Below are 22,857 nucleotides of genomic sequence, written 5' to 3' on the forward strand. Positions count from 1 at the left end.
TACCCCCACAACTACCAATATCGCACCGTGCACCCTCAGGGAGGCCGGCCCCACTATATGAGCCTAGTTACAGATTATCACAAGAATATCACCATATTTTTCCGCACTATAAAGACGCTTTGGAGTATAAGGTGCACCTTCGATGAATCTCCTATTTTAAAACTGGTTTCATATATAAGGCGCACCACATTATAAGGCACTTAGAATAGAAGCTACAATCGTGGCTGAGGTTGGGTTAAGCATCCACTAAATGGAGCTATGCTAAAGGAAATAAAATATGATACAAGACAGCTTTATTTATAATGTGCTTTCACTACTGCATCAGCTATAACAGAGAGTTTTAAAAAACATTTAAAATAGTCCAGGAAATTAGAATATTGATCTATATATAAGGCGTATTGAATTCTAAGGCGCACTGTTGGTGTTTGAGAAAATGGAATGCTTTTAGATGTGCCGTTAGTGCGGAAAATACAGTATGTCAACTGTTTTATTAATCAGCAAACAGGCACACAGCTGCTTGACATTTTAATTTATGTCAGTTGTTCTACATTCTGCTGTGTTCTTTGTCATTAAAGTAATTTATATGTATATGCCGATAAATGCCTAGATGTCAGCGTAACATCAATGTATATACTGGAGGAACCATGGTACTAGTGGGGGATAATGGCGCAGCCCGTTCGCCAAGAGCAAAAATTCACGTGCACTCGCTGCGCTCCCTTAAAAAGATGGCGGTGTGGATGATGCGTTTGCACCGAAAATTCAGACAGTCAGTCATTCGCTCAAGTTGGAAAAATTGAACTTCTATAACAAATTGCATTGCAGGAGCTGTTCAGCTTCTAGAATGTGCAATGTCACAAACAGTGTTGTACAAGTGATTTTTGAGTCAAGATTCAACAACAAGGGAGGAAGAAACAAATAGCACCACAATCTTTTTCAGCATTTTTTGGCCACGACATTCATCAAGGAGGAGACTCTGTGCTTGGTGGTTGCGCCTTCTCGGCAGCATGGGTATACCAGAACTGTTTTTGACTGGGAGGAATGTCGGCGCCATTTGACTGTCGTTGCTGGACAGTCCCGGGGCGCTTGTGTCTTGCGCCTGTAATGGGAAGCATTTTTCACAGCCCCACTTTGTTCAACGGAGAGATCGGTGCTATTGAACGGTCTGCGGCTGGATGGATGTAAGTCTTGAGGAGCCGACGACGAGAAGAAAGGAGCGTTAGCGCGGAGCGCCGATGCGGATTTGGAACTGGGAGTCGCGGCTTGGAGTTTGAAGCGGATTACGTGGGACAGGAGAAGTGAACTAATCTCTTTTCGTCAATGGACGCTACAGCTTCGTGTTTGCTTTCAAAACTTAGCTTGTAGCAGACGTGTGCACATTTTCAGCATGACGTCTCTGATCCACTGGTGAAAGGACACTTTGATCCTCTCCTCTTTCATCTAGAACTGCTTCAGACAACAAAGTGTATGCAGAAAATTGGTGAAGATTGCACGACTGTCTGTGTCCTATGTGTTGTGTTGTGTTATTTTTGTTATTTTGACTTCAGTGAGCGTATTGTTTACAGCTGACTGTCATCCAAGAGAACATTCAGTAGCAGCTAAAGTAACACAACCACCGACCACCTGATTTACTAACAATGTTCAAACCTTTTTTTTCTTCTGTTAGAGGTGAAATAGGAGCCCCTCCTCTTCTCCGCTCTAAGCAACTACATGTTGTCCCCCTGCGAACAAATACACGTGAGAGGCTGGGGCGATGCAGAATTTCATGTTCGGACTGAACATATCATCAGGATTGTACGCTAACTTAAAAGTCTGTTCAGTTCATGCAAACGATGCACAACACTATAGACAAGCTAACATATAGCATTGGTGTCATTGTGTTATGGCCTTTTAAGCAACAGATATTTGAAGACAAATAATGGAGCAACATATCTATACAGACATTGGAACACTCTTATCAGGCATATATTCTTTATCCCCTGTGAGGGACAGCTATTACCGCTGTAAAAAGTAACAGTATTACCGATGTTTACTGAGCATATTGGACCTTCTACTGTATATCGCTGGTGTTGGGCCAGAATCTCCTATATCCCAATTGAGTCAATTTCATATTTTTTCACAAATCTATATTATTAATCAGTCCAAGCTGTGGGTGTTATTTTTTCTGACCAATTTAAAGCATTGAAAATTGATTGCGCTCTTCGACAAAGTAATGTTAGTGGTTGACCAAATGTAACATTTTTGGGTCTGGGATAGGCGACCCCTGTGAGGATAAAGCGAATAGGAAAATGGATGGATATATATATGCAGTATATATATATATATATAAATCTATTATACTGCCCCCAGGTGGCCAAGGCACGTACATGAGAAGGAGCAGCACAATGTTCATTGAATTGAAGCAAAAAAAAAAAAAACCCTAAAAACTACAGTTCATTTTAAAGAGGAAAAATGATTTGATTCACAGGACAAATTCAACTAATATCTCACGTGGCGTGAGGTATTAGTTGAAGTTCACAGTTACAGTCCACTTGTATTGGGTCAGCAAATCCAGCAGATGGAACAGGATTGAAAAAAAAAGGTTGAAATGTGTCCCAGTTACTGCTGCAATTTTACAGTACAGAAGTAGAGTAATTGGCCTGTACTGACAGGGTCAATGAGATTCACTGAAGCAGTTGTATCTTTTACTGACTGCATTCATTTTACGTCAGGGATTTTTCCTTTGTTCTCTGCAATGTACACTTCTCACTAGTTCACATTGCAGTGAGAGGAGCCACCTCTTAGAAAACGCTGCAGTGTACTGTCTCCTGAGCCCCTTCAACAATATAATGAAGATTTCCTGCCTGCGCCGTTGCTGCCGATACAATTTGGAGTGCTCGACCCACTGTTCTGTCCTAAATGGAGTATACAGTTGTTTGAGGTGACCTGCAGACTGTAAATTAATGCAGACACACAAAAAAGTCTAGTGGCGCTGTCAGTTTGAAGGATTTTTATATCCAGGCGGAAGACAGCAGCAAGAACCAGGTGTTGTCCAATGAAGAAGACTGCAGTATTTTTTTTTATATCTGTGTTAATGTCAGTCAAAATTATAAGCTTTCTTTTTTACTGAGCTGAAAACAAAGATAAGAAGAGAGAAAAAAAGAAAGCCTGGATGCGAGTGTGGAAAATTTTCTGACTCAATCAGTTCAATTCCTGAAGAAAAGGGTTACAACCTAATACTGATAAGCCTTACTGCCAGGGATTGCTTCCTTTCCATATGTACATAAAAACATACGCTGGACAACTACTTCTCCACATTGCAAAGCAGCCCCAAGGTCAGATTTCGAGTCATTAGACTGCCTTTCACTAGTGCATAAATCACAGAGCGTGCCAGTAATAAGGAAGTTTACCTGTTAAAAAGTATTTTAAAGGCAATTCAGGAGTCATGCGGCTGTAGAGAAGTGCCTTGGGCATGTTCCTGTAATTCATGGTCTCACATTAACTCTCATTTTATGGCTAATTCTTCACTTCAAGTCGAACCACTGCTTTCCCTTCAAAGACTTTCCTGCAGAGAGTATGACGAATAGCATTTATTTCGCCAATACTGTAACAGATTCACTAAGTTTTAACCTGTATTTCATCCCGTTAAGCTGCTTGATCTAAATCCAAGTAATCATCAAGGCACCATTAGTCTTCTATTACCGCTGCTACTTAGCTTTGCGCTGCTTAGTTATGTGAGTTTCCTCAATGGGAATTTCCTGCAGCAATGACTCATCCAAAACATGTTCTGGTCAAAGGAAATGCCCATAGCATCATAAAGTGCCACCGTTGAACAACATGTGCTGCACTTCAGACAATAATATTAGTGATCAATTCTCCAGCGCTCAGGCAATGAGCTTCTTTATCGCTCATTTGGTGTTTTATGGCCTGGTTAATCATTAAGCAATGCCTTTGTGATGGAGCAAGGACATAGTTTGACACCCGTCGTTCGGTTTTCTGAGGGTTGATCCTGAGAGTTAGCCAATAATTGAAATAGCTGGGATATGATCCTGGGATGTAGGGTATAAAGGTGAGCCATCGGAGATGACTCGAGTCTGTATATAAGAAGGAGCTCTTGGAAGACGTTTGCCTCAAGAATATATATGTCGATAAACCAGTTGTCAGAGGGCTCTTTTCTTCAAAAACATTCTTGGATGCCTGAAGACATCAAACCCTAGCAGGTGTTGTTCCCTTGAATCTTTAAACCCGAAAAGATCCTTCAGCATTCCTGATGGAGAAGGTCAAGTCGAACGGCGGGGAGCATGTTAACCTCGCTTATGATTCCACTCTGGATGGGCCGCCGGTCTACGAGAACGACGACGATTACCGGACGGTCCGGCCCTCGGTTGTCAGCGCCTTCGGCCATGACACTTTAGACCGCGTACCCAACATTGACTTCTATCGTAATGCGGGGAGCATGAGTGGTCACCGGGCGGTGCGGCCATCGCTGCAGGAGCTGCACGATGTCTTTCAAAAGGTGAGTCATCAATTTGTGCTTTCTTCCTCATTCATGATCTGTTCTGTTTTGTTACAAATATGTGCCGTTTATGTTGAGAAGCGAACCCATTTTCTGACACTTATTTTTGAATTGATGTCAAGGTCCTGACAGACAATCAGAGGTCAAAAAAGTAGTCATACGACCAATGTGACAAGATTTCCTGAAAATGAGTCTGCCAAAATATTGACTCTGATTGGACTGGCCACTCTCACCTGAATACAACGCGCAACAGTTTGTGGAAACGCTTGTCAAAAGCTGCCTTAGATTCCAGTAAAAACAGTACAACTAGATTATTCCTCAGCATATCTCCTTGACTCTCATTACGTGGGGAACTACTTCGATTTCAGTTCAAAATATCCACTAATAAGATCTCCAAGTAGACGTGTCAAAATGAGAAGAGAAGTGTGGGCAATAGATTAGATGATGGACTTCTTTAATCAGATATGTCATTTTTCATTGTTGTACTCCTGTTGAAATTTTTTTTTGATTTAAGTCCTTAATTATTTAAAGTGAGAGGAAAAATGTACCGACTGTGACAGGTAAATTCTCTGCACGCAAAATAATTTATGAACCTACCTAGTGCAAAATGACCGGAGAGACTAACAAAACATGTTTCCATATGTTTGCTCATGTTTAATCTAACTAACAAAAACATACTAAATGAGTGAATAATAGCAAGGGAAAAATACACCTTACCTATATATCTCTTTTCGGATTAGATTATGCATTTTTGAATTCCAGAGGCTGTATTTTTTATTTATTTATTTTTTGGTTTAGCATGCGACCAGGCACAAGGTAGTCACTGTGACAAGGCCCTGTCGCCATGGATCTTGCTTCTCCGAATGTTTTGACTCTTGTAACAGTCCATTATTATAGTATGGTATCACGCCACATGGTGGAGCCTCTTTAATTAACTATGTCAGTTGGCCACCCTTTTACCTTAAACATCCGGAGAACATTTTTGTTTTCATGGACTGTGCTCAAGATTGGCACATGGTGAAGTTGAGGAACTCGTATTTCGTTGTTGAGGAAACTCGAGAGGTCTTTGCTCCTTCGGCTGTCTGGCGGTACATGTCCAGGGTCGGTTTCCTCCACGGCTCACACCACCACGTTACACTTTGTCATGTATTCCTCCCTGGTATATGTTTTTCCATGCTGCTGCTATTTTTTTTTCCTGCCTTAAAAAACCCAAAGATTACAATTGATCAAGATTCCAACTGCAGTTCACTTAGCCTTTCTATCTAGTTATGTCCTTTTTTGTTTTGTTTCGTTTTTTACATCTTGTGATGTCATCCAAAGAGGTTACAAAAAACGCAATGAGCCTGCTTTGACAAAGTCAGGACTACAAAGTAGAGATACCTGTTTTTAGTTGTAGGTAGTAGGAAGTAAAAGTAAAAAAAAGTTGTCAGATACTCTAATAAAGCTCAGAAACCTGTAACATCTACTGAAGTACAGTAACGATGTATTGGTACCTCCTCTCACTAGTCCATACCACATTTCACGTATTAAGTTGAAAGACTTGTGAAAATGAAAACAAGGCGCTGGAAGTTATTCCTTCATTTAAGTGTTTGACACACTTAAGACTTTTACTGCTTCTTTTATTTGACCTTTATAACACTTTCTATTGCAAAAGAGATTTTGTTTGATAGGCGTGACTATATTAGCCTTTCTGGACTTTTTTTTTCAGTACTTCTGCCTGTTGTCAAACTTCGAAATAAATCAAAAATGTGGAAGGTCATCCGTCAACAAAAAATGGCACAAACAGTTCTCTAATGGATGAATGGCCTGGACACATAGTTTTGAACTGAATAAAATCTAAATTGCACAGAGTGCAATTGACCGAATTCAAAAGGACACCGGCGCTATGACGACAACGAAATTAAACGCATGAGTGAGGTCAGACTAAACAAGATGCTGGGGAGTCATTTAATGCTCTGTATTTGTCTTCATAGGACGCTAAAATTAGTTTTGTGTTTTTCTCTTTAGTTCTCAAGGGCACGCATACACAGCATAATCGATTGACAAATGATTGATCAATCTTGATCCTGACAAAAACATGCACATTCTACTTCCAAGCAAACCCCATTAAGGTTTAAATGGACCCTACTCTGCTCTAACGCCTTTCCAACAGAACGGAGCCATCTCTGTTCCCGACACGGTGGAGGATGACTGTGAGGGGAGCGACGGCACCCCCTCGGATGATGTGGAGTCTGCCGTTCACCTTGACAGTGGCAAAGGAGTTGTAAAGTTCGGCTGGATCAGAGGTGTCCTGGTAAGTTAGGGTGTGCCGTAACAGGTTGCCATTGCTTTATAGAAGCAGAGTATATGGAAAATGACTGGAAGGTTTATTTAATATCCTACTAGCTCGCTGAACTGTCCACGCATTGGAACGCTCTTTGTCCGCAGTAGTAAGACAAGTCAGCGCACTTGTAGAACGACTATATCTTCCTGGTGCCATTTTTCCACCACTCTCTTCACCTACTGTATGAAATTTGTCTGCACTTGTAGAATGACTACAAATTGGTAGTGGAATGCCTATGTCTTCTTTCCAGTGACATTTTTTCCCACAACTGCCTTAAACTTTTAGGACACTTCTGTGCACTGGTAGAATGACTAGAATACACTCGTAGAACAACAACAACGTATATGTCATACTGGTGATGTTTTTGTCCAGTACAATCAAACACTCCTGTACAGTAATACAGCAACTAGGGCGGACTAGTAGAACAACTGTCTTACTACTGCTGTTTTTTTCCACTACTGTATGACAATTCTGCAAACTGGTAGAATGACTATGTCTTACCGGTGAGGTTTCTCTCCACTACAACCAAACACTACAGCAAGACATTTCTTTGCACTATTGCAACAACTGGGGCGGATTAGTCGAGTAACTAGAGCCCACAAGTAGAACAACTGTTGCTAGTGAGGCTAAACTGTGTACTAGTTGACAACTGTGTGCTATTTGTAGTAGTACAATTAGTGACATTACAAAATTATACTGGTTAAAATCTAATATTTCACGAGTACAGGTATAACTAATAGCACAGAGGTTAACTCCAGTACAGTTTTGCTTCACTAGTAACATGAGCGTGCTTGTGCCCTTGTTATGCTTGCGCACAAAAATGTCATGCCAGTAAGGTGAAAAAAACCCCCATCATTAGCAGCTTCAAGTCAGGCTTCCCTCAGACCTGCAGGCAAATGCGTTCGTAAATGACACACTGCCTATTTGTTTTATCTTACGATGATAGATCAAGGGCCTCACCCATGACATTTGTGGTCCACAGGTGAGATGCATGCTGAACATTTGGGGAGTCATGTTGTTCATCCGCCTGTCCTGGGTGTTTGGACAGGCTGGCTGGGGTGAGTTAGTGCCGCTGCACACAATTAGTCCAGTTCAGCATCTCCTGATTGGAATTTAGTGATGTTGATTTAGCTATTGGCATACATATTTGGCTGCCGCTGCTCAACCCGTATTGTTTTGTGTTTTTTGTTATTGTAAAGTGTCCTTGGGTGTCTTGAAAGGCGCTTATAAATAAAATCTATTATTATTATTATATTATTATACCTGTGCTTGTGGTACAGTAGCTATTGTATAAAAGCGATGATGGGAGTGACTGATCACAAGCAAATGTGTCTCCTCAGCATGTTATGTAAAAAAATACATAGAAAAACTTATAGGGAATTGAGTGTAGCACTTATGTGGCTTTTGAGAGAACTAGGAAGTTTGATTTCACAGACAGATATGATCAGGTTTGTCCTGCTGATGATCAAATGATCCATTAAAACAACACAAAACAAACACGAGTTGATTGTGGTAATAAGCCGTGTTTGTGTTTGACCCGAATGTTCGGTGATTGAACTTCCTAAGCTCGAACTGAGACAAGCCAACATTCCCAACAGTCTCAGACTGGACCATGAAATACGTTTGAAAGGGATTACTTTCCGCCAGTGTGAAAAACATTCTACAAACATGACAGACATGCTGCTACTATGGTAAGGGGACAACATTGAAGAATTACACTTTGCTACAATATAAAGTAGTCAGGTTGAAGCTTTGTGTGCATTTACTGTCCCCTTCAATCAGAATCAGATTCATTGTCCAAGTATGCAATAAACACACAAGGAATTTACTTCCCAGTTATAACTCGTTCAGAGGAACATAGACAAGACAGCAATAACCAACATGGTGGAGACAGAATGAGAAGCCTGGCGGGTCGCTGTTAGTAACTCGTCGTCACACAGCTGTTAGTGGCTAAAACCGCTGGCAACAGAAGTGCGGACACCCCCAAGTGAAAATGTCCAGACTGGGCCCAATGAGCCATTTTCGCTCCCCAAGTCACACGGAAAGATATCATAAAATAGAAACAAAAACGTGAGGGCTATATTCACCTTTGTGAGAAACTGTATGTACTGAATACAGATAAAGCAGAGGGACTGGGGGCAGAGTGTATTTTCCTTGCTCAAAAATGTATTGATCAGCTCCAGCTTTTGTTTGAAGGTGTTTTGAAAAGCTTGCTAAGACTGATGCAGTAGCCAAATCAATTGACGATAACCTACAGCCTCGGCCTCTTTGCGACTGTGTGCAATTTTAGGTTTGATTTTTGCAAACAAAGAGCTTGACAAAAATTGTATGGCTGTTGTATGTGTCCATTTGAAAATAATGATTTGTGCACATTTCAGGTTTGGGAATAGTGGTTATTGCTCTTAGCTGTGTGGTGACAACAATCACCGGCCTTTCCATGTCAGCCATTTGCACTAATGGTGTGGTCAGGGGAGGTAAGTCAAAACACTCCATCAGATATCAAATAATGAACTGCATGAAGATGATTTATCTACATTGTGTGTAATTTTCAGGAGGGGCGTACTACCTGATATCTCGCAGCTTGGGACCAGAGTTTGGTGGTTCCATCGGCCTGATTTTTGCCTTTGCCAATGCAGTGGCTGTAGCCATGTATGTTGTTGGATTTGCTGAGACCGTTGTGGATTTACTCAAGGTAATATGAAAACGCCGCTGGTCAATGCACAAATGTTTAATTTAATTAGCCCAGCACTCTTATGTATGGAGCCATTATAAATGGGCACTATAGCGTAGAGGAGATATTAATGAATCCAAAGCAGTGTTCAATTCAGTCACTCCCGGCCTATTTCAAAGCAGTGTTGCCCATATTGCCAGCTGTTTTAGAGAATTTTCTTTCAAGACCCAGAGAATGTGTTCGGACAAAATAAACACCAAGTCTACCAAAGGAAAGAAAACACTCTCTTCTTTCACCAGAAAACAGTTCTTTTTTTTAGCACTTTCTGTCCATTAGTAATCAGTCGTAGAACGTCGGTCGGTTTCACTAGAACACAGGTGTCTGACCAAAAAGCAGAGAAATAAGCTTTTTTCTAAACCCCCCTCCCGCCCCCCAACCATGTCAAGCAGAACACTGTGAGTCGGCAACATTCCATCCCGCAACGGGGCAAACACCCCCTTATGCCCAATTTTACCTGTGCAAAGTCTAGCAAAATAACAAAAGGAAGAAAACTCCACCCAAGCGCACAGTTAGACTGCGCTTTGCGCTAGACTTAAGACCGGCACGAAAAAAGAGCCGCAAGATTTAAACAAATTAGCACAGTCACAAATTACAAAGATCAGTTTAGACATAGAAAAAGGGTGCCCTTTGATTTCTCGTACATCGATACTCAACTCAATCGTACCGACCCAAATCTGTCCTTTACCAAAAATTAGCGCAGACTTCAGTATTCATCCCTCTATACAACTAACAAACGCACCATGAGCAATGCTGACTCACCACATGATCTTTTCTAACATTTCTAACATTCCCAAAACACACTTTCTACTCCCTACTGTGACACATCCGCTGTTTCTACCATACAATATAGACAGTACTCGATCCAAGTATGAGGTGCCAAAACATGTCTGACTTCAAATGTGTTGGAATTTCTCTCCATCAAAATCGACGTGGGAAGCCAAGATTCACAGCCCAACCATTATCTTCTTCTCAAAAGCTACGCTGGTCTCAAAGTTAAAACGATTCAACAGCACCATTCGCAGGGCTCTGTTATTCATTACAGCGGTTTGAAAACAGGAATTTCACAAAGAAGCTGTGAGATAATACCTGGGCACAAAAACTGACTGCTACTGTAGCTCATATGTGACGTAATTGTGTTCTCTCGCTTCAGGAGCACGATGTACTCATGGTGGATCCATTAAATGACATTAGAATCATTGGCGTCATCACAGTGGTGCTGCTGTTGGGCATATCTGTAGCCGGAATGGAATGGGAAGCCAAGGTTAGCGTCACATTGAATATTTAGTTTGAAAACCCTCAGGCATATTGGGGCAATGTTTAGGTGTTGCATTGCAATAAATTCAACCAAATCCTGTTGCCACCCACAGGCTCAGATAGTTCTACTCTTCATCCTACTGGCAGCTATTGTGAATGTATTTGTGGGTACCTTCATTCCTCCCACCGAAGACAAGAAATCCAAGGGGGTATTTAATTATAACGGTAAGAAAACAATTTTACAGACTTATCAGCATGCACATTTTCAGCAGATGCACTACAGTGGTGCCTTGAGATATAAATTGTTGTGCTTGTGTATTTAATTTAATTAAGAAAATTGCACTCTAAAATGTTGTACTTAGTAAACAAAAACAGAGTAATAGCATAATTAAGTACAACGTAGATAATTTAACAATTTGCACATCATGATTTAATGCTGCGTTTCAATTCATTGTGATGCTCTTTCTGGTGTGCATTTCTTGGACACCGGAGGTCAGTATAATAGAGGATACAAACGAAGAAGAATAGTTTCATGACTACTGTAAGCATGGATATGAACATAGATACGAGATGCTCCTTTTGAGCTGCGTGGACATCAAGGAAACTGGAAAAAAAAAAGGATGCCGGCACGTTGTGTTGCATTCGGTTGCGTATAACACTGTACAATTACAACAAGTGTACTGGGAATAATCTTTCATGAGTAGCAATATTTTGGGAACTTTTGTCCCAGATGTTCTGTGTTGATAGCACACATTTTGGCATTGACAAAAGAGTAAACCTCATGGAAATCGGTTGAGAATTGTGCACAATATGACTTCATTTCAATGTTGATGCATTGCCTTTGATGGGAACATCGCCCCAGCGAACATGGCCGCCACAAAGGCATGAAGTTAGCTGAGCTGCTACAGCACACGAGCGTATCTAATCATCTACTAACGATAAGTGTTTTTGATGACTTGTTCACTATTTTCCAAACTGCTTTTGTGGAGTTACCGGTAGTTAAATTGAGTTCACAACCACCATACAGCGCTCGTATCTCAAGTTTGTGCTCGAAACAAAAAATAAATATATATACTGTATATATACATTTAAAAAACTAATTAAAATAATAATAATACAATTGGCTTGATAACGGCTCAAAGAAAATCCTAAATTGGGTGACTCATATCTCAGGCCTATGTGTATTTATTCCAAGAGCACATTTGATGTGCTTTTCTCTTTATTTTTCTTCACAGCGAATATCTTTTTAGAGAATTTTCCACCGGATTTCAGGAAAGGAGAGTCATTCTTTTCGGTGTTTTCCATATTTTTCCCCGCTGCAACCGGAATCTTGGCAGGAGCCAACATTTCCGGTGACTTACGGGTAACTTTTCCCTTACAATCAAATGGACATTCCCCAACACTCTATCTTCTTTTTAGAGTCATTTTATTGTCACTGTAGTGACTACAAATGTGAAATTGGCCAATGAAGATTTGTGCTCCTTTCCAGGATCCCCAGGAAGCCATTCCTAAAGGCACCTTATTGGCTATTCTGATCACTGGGATCACCTACCTGGGTGTGGCCCTTTGTGTCTGTAAGTACATTACATGAAAAAAAACCCCAAAAACAAAACAACAAAAAATGTAATTGAATATGTATAGCCGACCGCTCGGTGCATAAACACAATCCATTTCTTGAGGAAGTTCAAACCACACTTTTGCTTTTGATTCAATTTTCCTTATGAGAAATAATAAAAAATTAATTATAATTTTTTTTTTTATAATTCTCTCGTCAGCTGCTAGCGTTGTGCGTGATGCAACAGGAAACGCAACTGACCTCATCACTCCCGGAGTGTCATGTGGAGGTTCAGCTGTAGCGGCCTGTGAGCTCGGCTACAATTTTTCTTCCTGCGCAGTGGAAACGTGCAAGTTTGGTGCGATGAACAACTTCCAGGTAAAAAGCTCATACTAAGTGTCAGCCTTGCGTACTGTATGAGGGTTCTCATGAAGTGCTCTTTTTAATGATGTGTGTGTCAGGTGATGACTCTGGTGTCAGGCTTTGGACCCCTGATCATCGCTGGAACTTTTTCAGCCACGCTCTCATCCGCACTGGCTTCTCTTGTTAGTGCTCCCAAAGTCTTCCAGGTCAGTCATTTCCCAAACATTTACTCAATATGGAACTATAGTGGGACCTTGAGAAACAAGGGACCTGACTTTCGAGTTTTTCAGTAAGCCTATCGCCCACTGAAGGTAAAATATCATATTGCACGCCTTCATTTCTTTTACTGCCCAGCGAAGGCCCAATGAAATTAAGCAAATCACTTACCCAAGAACAAATCTTTACATTCTATTTAATTTTGGTATCGCTATGTTTTTATCAAACAATATTATTGAGTGCTATTTTCCTTTTTTTTTTTAAACAAATGACAATTTTTAAATGTTTTGGGGAGTGACCCTGGAATGAGTTACTGGCATTTCCATTTATTTCGATGGTGAAAAATGATTTGAAATAGGCATGTTTTAAGTTACAAACGTGGTCATGGAATGAATTTAAATTCTCAAGGCACCACTGCATACAACTTACTTTGCGGGATTTGACAACTTAAGGTCCTGTTTGGATATGATTCAAGTACAGCACTGCCCTTGACTCTTCATTTTGATCTGTGCCTCAGGCGCTGTGCAAAGACAACATCTACAAGGCCCTGCACTTCTTTGCCAAAGGACACGGCAAGAACGACGAGCCCCTCCGTGGTTACATCCTCACCTTTCTCATTTCTGTGGCCTTCATTCTCATCGGTCTGTTCAGTTGTTCTCATGTTTTTTTCTTGCCATGCAGTAACTACAACTAAAATACATATGTATTCAGCAGTCTTGAAATTGAAATGTTTTATGAATGGTTTTCCAATTTGTATATCTTTTTTTCTCCATAGGGAATCTCAATGTCATCGCACCCATCATTTCAAACTTCTTCTTGGCCTCTTACGCACTTATCAATTTCTCCTGCTTCCATGCGTCCTACGCAAAGTCCCCAGGTGAGTACCGAATGAGTTTTAAAACAATAGGAGTACATTCTTCCAGTTGAATCAGAATGCACAAACTGCACCTGAATTTCATATTATTTCTGCCAGCCATTTAACAAAAAATACATTAAAAAAAATTGGAAGCAGAAATTCTGAATATTGAAACATCTGTGGTAAAAACTGTTAATGAGTGCCTTATAAATCAGTGTTTGCTAACCTTTTGTTTATGCGCATATTTTAGCGTAGTGTAATCTCACATCACACAGGTTAATTATGTACCATCTGCAGTCTGTTGGGAGAGAATTTAATTGTTTTGACTGTCAATGTACACGATACATTATTTGTAGTATTGTCAACAAATCTTAATTTTCGGACCCCGTTGAGGGAACCAGATATTCTCCACTTTCTAAAATTCACTAGTCTGTGTTTATTTATAAAATACTCATTGATGAGACCCCGCCTTATCATCACTCTCTGCTCACCATGCATCTCACCAAGTTTGCGCGCCAAATTTCTGTTCAAGCACTTTTATCAAGCTCTCTATTCCCAAAGTCTGCACAAATTTTGGTTGATCTTCTTTGCAATTTTCTACCACAAACTGTTTTTTTTTAAAAATCACTTTAAATTTCTGTCTTACCTAACTGCTAACATTGCTCATGTTTCAACAGGTTGGCGACCAGCATACAAATACTACAACATGTGGTTGTCCCTGCTGGGTGCTCTTCTGTGCTGTGCTGTCATGTTTGTCATCAACTGGTGGGCGGCACTGCTCACTTACGGTATCGAGATCCTCCTCTACATTTATGTCACTGTCAAGAAGCCAGGTGAGCTGTTTGTGTGCATGGTGGCCTTGTTTTGCCCTTTGACCTCTGGTATTGTGGCACTCACCCGTCATGATCCTCTCCAGACGTGAACTGGGGGTCGTCGACTCAAGCAGTGACGTTCGTCAGTGCGGTCAGCAATGCTCTGTCTCTAACCGGAGTAGAAGATCACGTCAAAAACTTCAGGTAAAGGGTTTGCAGATTAAAAAAAGAAAAAACATTTACATTTATTTGCATGTACAGGACTATGCTTCGAAGCAGTGGTATGCATTTGTTACATGGGCCCGTAGGACACATTTGAAATCTTATTACCAGTAGTTAATGAATCTGTCCCATTGTTAATCTAGTTGAAGTTACATGGACCAGCACTACTAATTCTGAAGGCCATGGGAATTTGGGTGAACATAACAACCCATATGGTAGAATTTAATTGGACAACCCCCCCCCCCCCCCCCAAAAAAAAACGACAAACAGTAAAACCAAATTTTATTTCTAGTGCAGTTGACATCTCAGACCCTCTAGATGCGTCATTAGGAAATACCTTTGTCCTCACTAGGTGGACAACGACATGTTACCAGTGAGGCAAAAATGTGCAATTGTTAACAACAGGTAGAGCAGGTACATGGTTGATAGGTGTAGTTCAACGATTTTTTCACAATAAAGCCATTTCAGAACACTCCTGCTGTCATATTGCCGTACAACATGTCCATGGTTTGGAAGAAAACAAATCAAGATGGAAACGATTCACATGAACCACAGAGTATAAAGCTAGTCTCAAATCCCAACATGTGGCCATTATTTGAAATAAAGATGTGTTTGCTTGCTTTGATGTTTACTTCAGGCCTCAGATCTTGGCACTCACAGGGGCCACTCGCACCAGGCCAGCTCTGTTAGATCTGGCTCACTCTTTTTCGAAGAACTATGGACTCTGTCTCACCTGTGAAGTCTTTGTGGTAAAGTCACATTCTCAGATCTTATTGTTGTAAAGCGCAAAGATTTGTGTAGTCACCAAAGGCAATTTTTGTCCACTTAATCTGCCCAGGGTCCAAGAGTAGAGACCCTGGCAGAAATGAACGCCGGCGTGGAGAAGAACCAGCAATGGCTGAAGAAGACGAAACGTAAAGCATTTTACACCGCCGTAGCATTTGATAAATTTCGGGAAGGAGTGGAAACACTGCTGCAGGTCAGTATAATAAGGTGACACAAAAAAAACAAACCGACTGACCCAGAAAAATCCATTTTGTTAACGTATAACTGGAGAATGAAATGTACACATAGCAGAAGCCATTTTTATTGACCATTGTTGTCCCTCAGAGATACACCGAGTATCTATTGCTATACTCTGGGGGAGCTGGCAAGATGAGTTAATGAGAAGCAGGAACACAATCTTATGGCTTCCACTATCACACCTCAGATAAGGCTTTTCATTGTCAGGATGTCTGACTTCAAACAGTGCGTCACTTTAAAAGCTAGAATTGATTAACACTGTTCTGGATGAGGGCCCCAAGACACAGAATGTGCAGATTGATCTGCTTTTAACTTGCGGCAATAAAACAGCCGGCCACACAACTTTCTTTGGGGAACCGGACAACTTTTTGGTCCTTTTATTTGTTTTCAAATACTGTGGTCTCCTAAGTTAACGGAAAAAGTTGGGACTCTCTGGCATGAGCCCGATTCAATACTCGACTGTTCGATGCACGGGTTATGATTTGACTCCAAAATATTTTTTTCAAGGTGCAATGGTTTGCTTCAATTCGTTTGAGTTTACGAGTGATGCACAATTGATATGGTGTGGCAACAATATGATTGTCGACATTTGTTGATGTCAAAGTTAATCGTCAAGAATGCAATTCTATAAAATGAAATGTTTACAATATTTTACACCCCAATCCCGAAACATTGTTGATTTATGGCACCGTAAAATTAAACAGCAACAAAGTACCATTTCAATGTATTTAATTGGACAAAGAAAGAGAAGAAAACTGTAAAGCCTCAGCCAACCAACTCCTTGGGTCACGATAGCCGATCCACAGCCCTACAATTGAGGGTTCCTGGCTGATTCAAACCGATTATGGAGTCTTCTACTGATGCGGCCATAATGCTTACCTTTACGAATGGCTATGCAGTCGTATTAGTTTTCTTTGCTTTCTAACCCTTGCTAACAGCTCATTGTGATCCATTCATATTTAAGGCTCAGTTGTATCCTAAATAAATACTGGAGAATATATGGGAACAGACTTCATTATGTTTGCTGGCGAATCCAAATAAAAACAATCATATTTTTCTTGACCATTTCGGTGTGCTTGCCCCCTTTCACTTCGTCAATCGGCTCTGACATGACTCTGAACAATGGGCAGTAAACAAGTTTACGAAAAATACCACAACAAGCTTGTTTTCAAGATAATTGACCTAGAGGTGGGATGTTGAACAAGTCATAATTGACCCCAGAACATGTGGATCAGAAAGAGGAAATACAAAACCTACGGAAATGATCTTTCCAGTACTGTATCGACTATAAATGTGGTGTCATGTTTGGTCCACAAATTGAGTGCGAGTGTGGTCAAAGTGCAGGTCCGCTGAGCTAATGCAGGTCCATTTGTTGACATGTTGACAGGCCTCAGGTCTTGGCCGCATGAAGCCCAACACACTAATGATAGGCTTCAAAAGAAACTGGAAGACTTCAGGTTCAGAAGCAGTCCAGAGTTATGTGGGAGTGCTGCAGTAAGTTATTAACGTAAATCCTCACATAACTCCCACACAGTTGTTATGAAGAAATAAAACAGAACTTTTACTTGCATTAAACATTTTTCTTTTTCTGACAGTGATGCCTTTGACTTTGAATATGGCACAGTGATCTTGAGGATGGACCAGGGACTTGATGTTTCTCATATTGTTGAAGCAGAAGGTCAGTATGAAAGTCAGATGTATCTTTATAGATCTCATTTCTATCAGTCTCAAGGAGCACCCTTTGTGACAATGTACTTATTGTAAGACTAACAAAGTTCGCTGCTTGCTAGCTAGCTAGCTAGCTACATATATCTATCTATAAGTGCATTATTGTAGGTGTAGTTTGCAGCAGTGTGGAATTGTACTGCATAATACTGCATCATTATATAAGACATCTTTCAGCAATGTCCATTGCAGTTCAACAAAATGTAACGATATGGCAATAAAAAGATTAATAGCCACTACATAAATGTATCGTAAATGTTTTCTTCAGAGGAAATGCTAAAATCAGCAAAAGAGCAACAGGCGCTGGAGAGTGATTTCATGTCAAACGGAGTCAAAGCCAAAGGATTGTTCAGGAAGTCCAGAAAATCCTCTCAGCAAGTGCTCACCACCCGAGGTAAGGTTTAATGCACTCTATTCGCAAAGGCCATATCAAGTGATAAATCCTTCAAAACGCGACTTTAAATCTCCGATCTTGGCTTTGAAGAGCATTTGCCAAATGGAAGCAATGTCTTTCCATCCTTTTTTGGAAACTTCTCCAGAATTCCATTAGGATATAAGTGAACTAAAAGATTTGTCGAGGGAGTAATCCAATATTTGTTCCAGCATCTATATACACAGGGCTGCGTCTTCCTAAAATGACAAGCAGTGGTAGAACCAAGTACAACTATTTTGTTACTGTATTTATTTACATCTGTCGAAGTTTACACCTTTCTTTCAAAACAGATATCCGGACGTTTTACTGCTTATTTTGTCAAAATAACTTTTTTCAACTTCCTCGGCTGACGACGATTTGAAGAAGACTTAACCTAAGAGTCGTAATGTCAACCGCGGTTGATTGATTGACATTCTGGCGTTTAAAAATCCTCCGTTTAATCTGGAAAAAAAAAACCCTGCCAAAATAAAAGATGTACTTTTTCAGTTGCTGTATCTATACTTTACTAAAGTACAAAGTGTGAGTACATTCGCCACCTGTGATGACAAGTGTCTTGTTTGTATCGAATCGGCATCCGGCCTCTGTGGAATTAACATTAGATGTAATGGACGTCTCTCCCTGCTGAGGCAGTCATTTCCTCCTCCGTCTTCCTTCTGCGCATTCGCTCAGTGATTTACAATGCCTCCTCTCATCAAACTCTCACGCCTCCAATCGGTTGTCTCCCCCACAGTGTCGGTATGCGGCCCCCCGCCAGCACAGGTTGCCAAGATGAATGAGAAGCTGGTGCAGGCCAGTGCTCAGTTTAAGACCAAACAGCCCAAAGGAACACTTGACGTGTGGTGGCTCTTTGATGATGGAGGTGAGTGACACTTGTGTTGTTTATTCCTGCAGTTAATAAAGAGCTACAGAATATTTGCAGCAGTCTTGCAGGTGCAAATCGCATCACTTAAGGACAACAAATTGGAAGGACTCCACATCTTATCACATCAGAGTTAACTCGATCGCTGATGGACCGGTGTTTATTTGTAAAGAACTCAATTAGGAAGTATTAAGGATGGGCGACTTTTAATTTGGCTTTTTTTTTCTTTGCTTTTTAATTAATTTTGTATTTTGACAAAATTATACATTGATTCCTGATTGCGTGAATCAATTAGAATAAAAATATGTTGGCTCAAAAGTTACACAAAAACTTGACGGTGCAGTGCCCAGAAACAGATTATGTTCAAACTCCAAGTGACTGCAAAAATGTCTTTCACACACCACGGGGAGGTTATTCCAACACTGCCAAATTTGAATGGCTGAAAGAAGCGCCAAGTATATATTGAAGATGAGGTTTCACAATCTTGCAAAAGCAAGCTGTTTTCGAACACTGTGGCCGTGTCCGCTGAATGCGTGAAACCACGCCCCACTGGAAAATGGATACAACATCGGCTGGCATCTTGCGTATGATAACACATGATTATGTTTAAGCCGCAAAGACGAATCTGCTTAAAGCCTCTGGTGGCGGGAGAATATCCCACCTGGTCACCTTAGTGCTAATTCCCGCCATAACAATGAGGCCCTCTAAAGCAGCCATGCCAGCACAAATCCACTGTCTACATGTTGGCTCTCACGTTGAAGTTGCGTCATTTTCCATGCAAAAATAGCACCAATTTACCACAAATTTCAAAATGTAAATCATAATAATCGATAGCAACTTAAATAGCAACTTGTTTCATTGTTATTCCTTCCTTTCTCTCAGGTCTCACACTGCTGCTGCCATACATCCTCACGACCAGGAAGAAGTGGAAAGACTGCAAAATGAGGATCTTCATTGCAGGGCAGCCCGGACGCAGCGAGCTGGATAAACAGGAGTGAGGGAAATCAGCTAATTGTTTCACTATAAATTATAGTCTAACGAGCATGGGTTTGATTAACTGTCGATGTGGTGTGCCGCGGGCGATGGGATGAAATTAGAGGAGATGTTCCTGGGCGGTGAATAAACATACAATTAACAGTTAATCAAGTGCCTTTTCTGTCTTGTAGGATGACGTCGCTCCTGCAGAAATTCCGAATTAATTGCACTGACATCATAGTCATCGATGACATCCATGTCAAACCCCGTAACGAAAGGTATGTGTTGGAAAATCTCCTCGGTCCAATGCGGGACCAAGGTGCCTCATGTTCGTATTCGTATGTTCTCAGCTTGAAGAAGTTGGATGACATGATCAAACCTTTCCGCCTTCATGAGAGGACCAAAGAAAGCACGCAGGTTGAAGCCATGCGGAAAACACAGCCTTGGAAGATTACCGATGATGAGTTGGATGAATTTGAGGAGAAGGTAAATGAAGACACGCACGATTGCATCGTCTTAAATTGGAGAATTTGCAGGATGGTTTTAGATTTAAAAGACTGACTGCGTTTCTCAAAATCATCTTCATTTGACATACATTTCCACATTCTTCTGGAAATCTTGAAAACCTCGACTGACACATCACACCATACAAACTAAAGTAGGAACTTTCAGAAAGACGGTGCACTTGTCCTCATGCCTTTACATAAACACAAGTTGTGGCAGTGTATGGAAAAAAAAAACATTAAAGGGTTCCGCCACACCAACTTCTTTTGAACTTAAGCCATTGACAGCCAATGTCTTAAAATGTTTCTACAGTAGATATTTATTTCACAGAACTGTACTCCTAACAATCAAGGTGGCACAACACTCTATATGAAGTGGGGTTAGTTCACGCCTGAAACTTGGCATCTTATAGCCTTCACAAGTGCATCAATATCAGGCGCCAAACTCATTTCAAGTGGGTGTCAAAGCGCCCTCTGGTGGACAGAATTAGCAACAGCATTTACATTTGGAATTGCCGTTCATGTTCTCTCTCTCTCTCTTCTCTCTCTCTCTCTCTCTCTCTCTCTCTCTCTCTCTCAATGTTTGACACCCCTGGTTGAAATAATTTCACAATTGAATCACTCCTACATATTAAATAGAACAGAAAGAACGCAAAAGTATGCAAATTGAGACACTGCCACCTGCTCTTACAGGAGTGCATAAAAAACAGAGATCTTGTTACTGTACAGTGCACCCAGGAATTGTTGAAAGTCATTAAGGACCAAAACCGTTTCTGCTTTACAGACCAATCTGCAGGTTCGACTGAATGAACTGCTTCAGGAGAACTCCAAATCAGCCAACCTCATTGTGGTGTAAGTTCAACAATTTTAGCACTGCAACAACCACATGAAGTCACCTGTTAAAAAAATCTGACTCAGAATCTCTGACCCCTCTGCAGGAGCATGCCTATCGCACGAAAGGAAACCATCTCTGACTTCCTCTACATGGCCTGGTTGGACATTCTGACCAAGGACCTCCCACCCACTATCCTCATCAGAGGCAACCACAAGAGTGTGCTTACCTTCTACTCGTGAGGTCCTTGCCCACGAATGTGCGTGCTTGGAATGAATGCTTCGGCTGAAATAATCCCACGTTCAAGGACCGCTCCAGAACCTTTAGATGTGAAGCAAAGTAGTGGGGTTACTAATCAGCGGAAAGCAACCCTCATGCCACTACAAGGAAATACTTTTCTGACTCTTTCTGGGGTCACAATATCAATAATGGACTCTTATGGATTGTTTTAAATGCATAAGATGCACACATCGAACATCCTGCAACCACAGTCAGATCCCTTCAAGTAAACTGTACATGCAGGTCCGGTGGACCCAGGACCTGTTACTGTGAAATAAATGTATATAGTACAAATCCAATATCATTCATCTGTATTTTTGGCAATAAAACAACATTTCATCAATGATTTAAGAGCATGAACTGTGATAATAAGGTAACCTTATTTTATGTTTTAAAATAAAAAAGTAAAATATTGTGTTGTTAAGCTTACCCACGACATATTTTATTTTAGTTTAGATATATTTAAGGTTTTGTTTAGATAACCATTGTTTCATAATCATTCTGAATGTATGCAATCGAATGCCTTTCCATTTAAGTGTACTGTTGTGAGTAGTTGGGGAAAAAAATAATTTTAAAAACAAATAAAATTTGCTCTTTTTGATTTTGTCTGTCATTTATCAGTATCGTTTGCTAAGAGATACAGTGAACTCCATATTAAGCATTGTAAGGTGTCCTTGAGTGTTTTGAAAGGTGCTTATAAATAAAATGTATTATTATTATAAAATGAAGAGTAATAGTTGGATAATTTCAAACAGGACGTTTCAAATGTCATGATTTAAGTTATGCTACAACATGTTAGAGGCATAAAAGATTGTATGAACAGCTTTTAATTACTGCAAATTACTCGATTGTTTTTGGCCGTTTTTTTTTGTTGTAATGCTTAATAACGCTAATTTAATTAGTAATAAAAGACAGTGAAGTGTATCTCTCTTCCACGGAATTCACAACAATGAACATGATATTTTGACATTAGTACCAAAAGATTTATCAAATAAAATGCATTACTTTTTTTCAATTTTTTTTTTAGACACGTAATCCGAGAGATCTCTTTGAGGGGGTTTGCTTGTTCCGCAAACATATTCTTCTTGTGAAGTTTTATGGCGGTTGGCAAGAAACATTCAGGTGCATTACCGCTGTCTACTGGTAAGGAGTGTGAACCACGTGCTTTGGCAAAAGTTCACTCGTGGAAAACAGCTTCCTGCCCGTTAAATTGTTATTCTATCGTCATCATAATCATTATTATTTTCTTTCAATATCTGCTTACACACAAATTCATGCTTCATCTTATAAATGTAGAGTGTGAGGACTTTTCTCACCTCTGTGGTTGGTCTATGTCCAAGTGGCAAACGAATGAGGCGTCCTCACTCCTCACTAACCACATCCAATATGGCGATAGGGGCAACG

At 40.5% G+C, this 22,857-nt stretch overlaps 1 protein-coding gene across 2 annotated transcripts; it reads left to right on the forward strand.

The window, feature by feature from the left end:
- Window positions 1-4,007: 4,007 nt before the first annotated feature.
- Window positions 4,008-22,054, forward strand: slc12a1 (solute carrier family 12 member 1). Of its 2 annotated transcripts, XM_086106802.1 has the most exons (26): window positions 4,011-4,492; window positions 6,645-6,785; window positions 7,798-7,873; window positions 9,194-9,289; window positions 9,368-9,507; window positions 10,697-10,807; window positions 10,914-11,025; window positions 12,036-12,163; window positions 12,290-12,374; window positions 12,576-12,733; window positions 12,817-12,924; window positions 13,452-13,575; window positions 13,710-13,811; window positions 14,468-14,623; window positions 14,707-14,806; window positions 15,462-15,573; window positions 15,663-15,803; window positions 17,235-17,341; window positions 17,443-17,525; window positions 17,841-17,966; window positions 18,736-18,864; window positions 19,747-19,858; window positions 20,031-20,117; window positions 20,190-20,325; window positions 21,127-21,194; window positions 21,281-22,054. In XM_086106802.1, the coding sequence occupies exons 1-26, from the start codon at window positions 4,247-4,249 to the stop codon at window positions 21,414-21,416; spliced, it is 3,120 nt and encodes a 1,039-aa protein (XP_085962928.1). In that variant the 5' UTR covers window positions 4,011-4,246; the 3' UTR covers window positions 21,417-22,054. The 2 variants fall into 2 exon arrangements, with proteins under 2 accessions (XP_085962927.1, XP_085962928.1); XM_086106801.1 differs by having other exon boundaries at window positions 4,008-4,492; window positions 20,031-20,325.
- The last annotated feature ends 803 nt before the right edge of the window (window positions 22,055-22,857 follow it).

Source organism: Hippocampus guttulatus, chromosome 3 (genome assembly GCF_054856545.1).
Source record: "Hippocampus guttulatus isolate MCC_2025c chromosome 3, RoL_Hgut_1.0, whole genome shotgun sequence".
Classification (NCBI taxonomy): domain Eukaryota; kingdom Metazoa; phylum Chordata; class Actinopteri; order Syngnathiformes; family Syngnathidae; genus Hippocampus; species Hippocampus guttulatus.